The sequence below is a fragment of the Varanus komodoensis genome, unplaced genomic scaffold (genome assembly GCF_004798865.1).
Source record: "Varanus komodoensis strain SLA01 unplaced genomic scaffold, ASM479886v1 scaffold2, whole genome shotgun sequence".
NCBI classification, from domain to species: domain Eukaryota; kingdom Metazoa; phylum Chordata; class Lepidosauria; order Squamata; family Varanidae; genus Varanus; species Varanus komodoensis.
The window spans coordinates 58,989,565-58,995,724 of NW_025335568.1; the positions used below are offsets into that span (position 1 = coordinate 58,989,565).

General features: G+C 43.5%; 1 protein-coding gene across 1 annotated transcript in view; it reads right to left on the reverse strand.

The window, feature by feature from the left end:
* Positions 1 to 312: 312 nt before the first annotated feature.
* The window catches only part of RRP36 (ribosomal RNA processing 36), a 36,857-nt gene continuing 31,009 nt past the window's right edge, over positions 313 to 6,160 (reverse strand). Inside the window, exons 4-8 of the mRNA XM_044429002.1 lie at positions 3,390 to 3,456; positions 2,788 to 2,892; positions 2,603 to 2,677; positions 2,308 to 2,425; positions 313 to 1,272 (exon numbers count right to left, since the gene is read on the reverse strand). Coding sequence (XP_044284937.1) covers positions 1,133 to 1,272; positions 2,308 to 2,425; positions 2,603 to 2,677; positions 2,788 to 2,892; positions 3,390 to 3,456 — 505 coding nt within the window. The 3' untranslated portion in view covers positions 313 to 1,132. The remainder of the gene's footprint in view (positions 1,273 to 2,307; positions 2,426 to 2,602; positions 2,678 to 2,787; positions 2,893 to 3,389; positions 3,457 to 6,160) is intronic.

The window sequence follows — 6,160 nt, forward strand, 5'->3', positions numbered from 1 at the left end:
CAAGTTGCATAAAAACAAAAAGAGATGGCAAGTACATAAAGGGCTAACTAGGTTTTGGAATATGAGACAAAAACCTGAAAAAGTGATCTGCTTATCTGGAATAATAATAATAATTATTATACTTTTCTATTGCTCCATAGCCCATTGAAGCCATACTGAGAATTACTAGGTGAAGACCTCAAGTTATACTAAGAGAATGACAGAATGAAAGAAAGAAGGAAGAAATGCTATGAGAAAATGGTAACAAATTCTGTGCACAAACAAGATAAGCAGTCCTATCAATATGTTCAGGAGGACACATTTACTTGCCTGTTTGATATTAATAGATGAAAAGGAAAGTTTGGTTTTATTAAAAATAGTAATTTTGCTTTGAGTTATGTCAATGAAATTGTACCAGTTAGTGACCCAAGCAGCTCTGTCAAATTGAAAACAGCCTGTCTGAGGTTCTGCAATTAGTATCTTTGCAGAACATTTCTAGAAAGATGACCATAGTCCACTACAATGCTAGAAGATTAGGCAACTGTTTTAAGGTAGGTTTCTGTTGGTGCAGTACCTACAATTACTAGGGAATCTTGTAAGCCTCCACAGTATCTACCTTTAAAAAAAAAGGAATTGGAAACATAGACCAGCAGCACTAATGTGTAGCAGCAGGCAGAATCAATTGCTGTCCAAGAAGGTAATTCTCAAAACTGGAGGTAGGCAAAGACTGAGGAGCCCCCAAGCCTACACAGACTGCATAACAGAAAAAAAATAAGGACTGGGGATGTTTGGGAAAGGCAGAGTGGACTGAAAGCTGAAACGGGCAAGGAAGTTACACTCTGTGCACTAAACTTTGAGACAGACCATGGAAGAAGAATGTGGGAGAAAATTGGGGAAAATGGAATTCTTTTCCCTTCTCAACTGAGGCTACATAAAAGTTAGTTCTTGGAAAAATTAAAGAGGCTTCTGTGAGACTGGGAACATCACAACTTAATTTTGGTCAAACTTCCATTTAGGGTGGAGAAACCTGGACCATCGGATATTACCTCTAAGGTCTAAGAGCTGCAGTCAATAGTTTTCTTTATGCTTCTATTACAATGTTGCCTTCACAACTGGCAGAGACGGGCAAATATTTTTTTCCTGTAGCCAGACATTATACATCTTTCCTAAAAGGAAGTCTCCTTTTGTCCTTGGCAGCATTCCTTTTCCTCTTCTTGCTCAGAAAGCTCTCCAGTTTGCCACTCTTCTTCAACTCTTTGTACTTCTCAGCCAGTTCCCACTTCTGCTTATCAGCTGCAAAGCACAAGAGGGAAAGGTGGCCTTAATTCAAGCCAGCACCATTCATGTTACAAACAATTCCCATGGCTAACTCAAGCTCTGCTTCCAGCTCTCCACTCTCTCCAAATGAGTTCTTTCAATACAGTCTCATTATTTATATCCTGCCTTTCCTCCAAGGAGGTGCTGCTCAAGGCATAATGTTTAGTGAAGAATTGATCAAGAACTACCACCTAATTCTTTTGCTTTCTACTGTCCCCCAGCGCAATTAGTAACTAGATTCCATGAATGCAGCACATGGCTTTGCAAAGCAAAGAACAGACACAGCTGAAGTAGCTTCTTCACTTTACAAACAGTAAATGAGATCAGGACAGGCCTGTCAGGGAACCAGGGGTAGAATCAGAAGGACTGTTACCAGTTTCCACAGTCTGTAAAATTGATTCCATCAACTCTGGTCTGGAGTGCTTAAGGGGCTGTGACTATAAAACAGAGATGGGGAACCTCTGGCCTGTGCAGGATGCAGCCCCTGGGGGTTACTGATTAGTTCCACAAGCTTCTCCTGCTCTTATCTCCAATCACTGATGGGAGATAAGAGGATATTCAAAGCATTTAAAATTTAAAAACACTGTGTACATTTGAGTTGTGCTTTGCAGGTGAGAGCGCTATCCTGAACAGACTTGCTTAGAACTGAGCTATGGTCTGTACGCTTGGCAGGAAAATGTCCAAGTTCATAAGAATTACATCTGGCCCTGCCCACTTTGCTTTCTCTATCCTTGGGCCCACTCTGTGCCCCTAGACTCAATCCACCAATGGAATGCAGCCTGAGACCCTTCCAGAATTGGAGGTCAGTCCCTGGGCCAAAAGGATCCCCACTCCTTCTATAAGGAACCCTTCCTTTTACTCTGTTCAAGAGTTATCACAACTAGGATCCAAGTGTCCAGCTGCTGTGGACCAATTTACAGACATCAAAAAAGCATCTTTTATTTGATCATATATACTAATGCTGCCAGGGTAATGTACGAAGGTCAAGGCCCCTACAATCTATATACTTACACTTCTTTAGATAGAATGGCTTCTTTCCTTGCTTGGCCAGCTCCCTCTGCTGCCTCTTCCATGCTAGGTCCTTCTCTCTCTCCTTCTGCTGCTTCCTTTGTGCGTCTTCCTGCTGTGTCTAAGGAGCAAATATGAGAAAAGGGCCAACATGCCTGGGTACACCACTGTCAGATTTCGCCCCTCTTTTCCTCTTGTCTCATTGGAGCTTCCTGCTCAATGGTTCTTTCAATCTTTTGCCTGCCTGCTTCCCACAAAGATAAACAAGCTGGTTCAACTCATCATGACACCAACTCACCATCCGTTTAAGAAGCCTCTGCAACTTGTCTTTCTCTTCCACATTTCGACTCTTCTTTAGTTGTTTTTGAACTACCTGCAGGTGAAAGAGATGGGGAAGTACTGATTGACTCTCCAGGGGCATCATCTTTCACTCTACCACTCCGAGGAAAAGAGGATACTTAGAAAAGGTATTCATAGCATTACCTCTTTCTCCTTCTTCCTGAGGTCATTCAGGAAACTATAGGTCTTTTCAAACACTTCTGGCTTATATTCTCCAGAGAGATCATCAAACCGTGGATCTCGAGGCACCTGTGCGGAAGGAGGCAAGAGCACAGACTTACAGTTGAGCAATGCCAGAAAGCAGCTTCTCGCATCTTGGACAGGATGGGCAGAGAATACCTCTTCAAACATCTGCAGCTTCAACTGCTGGTATTTCTAGCTACTGGCCATGTGAACTATCCCGAGACGTTTGTGATGGGATGGTATACAAGTTTTAAATGGATGGATGGATAGTAAGGGCTTCTGGAAGTAAAAATCCCAAACATTTGAAGACCTCCTTTCAGTTCACCCCTGATCTAGGACCCCACACTAGCTGAATCTGTAACATTTTTGTCACATGTGCTTCCCTCATTTCTCCTGATGCAGTGCTCTGCCACGCACTGCCTACTAAGCTAACAGCCTTTTCAAACATCACACAAAATGTATTATAGTCATGCCTCCTAAGCCAGTGTCAATGTCTTACTCTTTTGACACTTGTTTTTAGTTGTGTATTTCATTCTTCTGTCCACAAACACAAGAGAACTCACCTTCTTTTTAACAGGCACAACTTGTCGCAGAAAGGGGACTGGCTTCTTGGCTGAAATTTCCAAAGGCCTGTAGAAGACAGAAAACGGATTTTCTTGGAATAAGGAACTTCTTGTCACTAAGTGGCTTGACTCTCAGAATTATCTCATCCAATGACTTTTTCTCCACTTCACACTGTGATCACTTAAAAAAAAAAAAATCAAGATACCCTTCAGTGAACTTTTGGAAACCAGCAGCTGCTATACGTAAGTGAATGGAAGTGGCATGGAAAGCAAATGGCTTTTGAAACTAATTTCTCTGTGAAATAGAAAAGCAGCAGCAGAGAGTGAGGGAAACATTCATCTTCGCCATCTCTGTTCATCGCTGCTCTTGCCAGCTGTGCTGGGCTTCTTTTCCAGGGGCTTTGGAACTAACTGCTCTGTGAAGAGCAGCAGCATGCCATCTGCTCAGGTCTGTGTATGTGTGTGTGTCACCTGGTACCTCTTGAGCCTTACCTGCCTTGGCACAAGTAATGAGATGCTGTCAAATTCCAAAAAGACCCCAGAAGACCAAAGCCACAATCTGTAAAGCCAACATTATTCAGCTCCTTTAAAAGGACTTATAGGAGGGTCAGATCACCAGGTTATTTCTCATGGGCATGTAAGTAGCCCATTTACATCCTTACTGGTCACAATAAAAACTTTATAGCATTAATTGCTATCTGAGCCCAATCATTCTCTTCTTTCCTCCCCATCTCTCTTTCTTTTCCTGTGGTAACTTTTTTATTATAATCAAGAGGATAGGTACTGTGTTGTCTTTTTTTAAAAAAAAGATCTGTAAGCTGCTCTAGAGTGTTTTCACATAAAGAGCAGGGTAAAATTGCTTCCAGAGCACATTTGTACATTATGTTAAAATGATGAGAAGAGAAAAATACATTAAACACAGGTCTAGGCTCAGTCAATTGAATCCTGGAACAAAACCCACTAACTCCAGAAGATACATTGCTACTTGAATATGTTTGGGCTGTTTGTATTTTTAATTAGCGCGCGCGCACACACACACACACTTCTTTACATTTATTCTTCATTATGTGTGCATCTGCGTGTGTGGGCTGTCAACACATTACAGAACTGTAGCCAATTAATCCTTTGTAACTGATTAATCATTTCATTTCTATACACATACAGAGAGCACCAGAAAGCATGTTCTTCAAGTGGTCATCTGTGCATTCACACAGATGGACTCTGCACCTACATGGAGTTTGCTTCAGGAAGATTCTATAGTTAAGATGTGTTTGGAGGGAACCTGACCCTTGGCCTGGCCCTGACATGTGGGAGGGCTTCCTGCCCAATCCTCAGTTTAACTGAAATGAGACCAGCTTCATGGCCCCATGCTGAGGAAGGGCGGGGGGACCTTAACCTAGGTAGGGACTGCTGTGCCTTCAACAGGCAACATCGAAGAGGAGGAGGAGGTCAGGTTGTGTGAATGCACAGATGACCACTTGAAGAACAGTTACAGGTAATCAACCACACTTTCTTCTTCATGGTCCCTGTACATCACACATATGGGCAACTGGTGAGCTTATCTCCTGGAGGTAGGCAGTGTTGTTACTGTAGGAGTGAAAATAGAACTGCCCTGCCAAAGTGCAGTCCATTCTGAGGCATATGATGAGATGGTGGTGCAAGTCAGAAGGGGCCTCCCAGGCCATCTAGTCTGACCCCTGGCTCCAGCCAGCTCTGCTCATGACATGCCTACCATGGATAGACCTGGTGCTGCCCTGCTTGTTTATGTAGAACATGACAGCTACATGTGTTGTCACAGGCAATGTGGAAGTGGTGGCCTTGGAGGAGGTTCTGGAATGCTATACAGGCTTTCTGTACTGCAAGCATGTCCAGATAATTTGTGTGTGTGTTGGAATCAGATCCACTCCATTTTCCTTGGATAGTTAAGCAGTGGGCTCCCCAGTGGGCTGGAGAGGGAAATGTCCGTGATTGTTATCAGGCTCAGTTCCAGGGTGGCAAAGGAAGTTCCTTTGGAGAAGGTGTGGTGCTGGGTTCATCACCAGAGGCCTTGCTGAATGCTTCTGGGGACTCTCAGCCTAATTCTACACAAGCCTGAAGCAGGATTGAATGAGTTGATGAATCAGAGTCACAAGTCAAAACTGTAGCTGCCATGAAACCAAGGAACTTCTGGATCCAAGAAGTGGTAGCAGTCTGGTGACCAAGAAGTTTGAATGCCTCTCTGAACGGTATGGACCAATGCCTGGGACTCAAGTCAAGTGACTTGTTCCTAAGTCTGACTCAAGTTGGAAAGCCAGTGTGGTGTAGTGGTTAAGAGCCTGGGACTGGGACTCAGAGGATCTGGGTTCTAGTCCCTGCTCAGCCATGGAGCCAACTGGGTGACTCTGGCCCAGTCACAGCCTCTCAGCCCAACCTACCTCACAGGGCTGTTGTTGTGGGGATAAGATGGAGGAGGAGAGATGATGTAAGCTGCTTTGAGTCCTTTGTAGGAAAACGGCAGGATATAAATCTCAATATAAATAAATAAAATAAAGTTGTATCAGCAACTCAATTTGGACTTGACTCAGAAGCAATGAGCAAGAGACTTGACTCGACTTGAGATTTCTGTTGTTCTTATGACTGAGTTGATTTTGGCATGAGGGAAAAGGTGGAAGGGACAAGGGGCAGGAGCAGGGGGAGAGGGGTTGTGATATGGGTAGTCCCTGGTTACATACTTACATGTAAACTGCCATAAACCCTATATATCTACCAGAAGCCGTCAATATCTCTAGGGA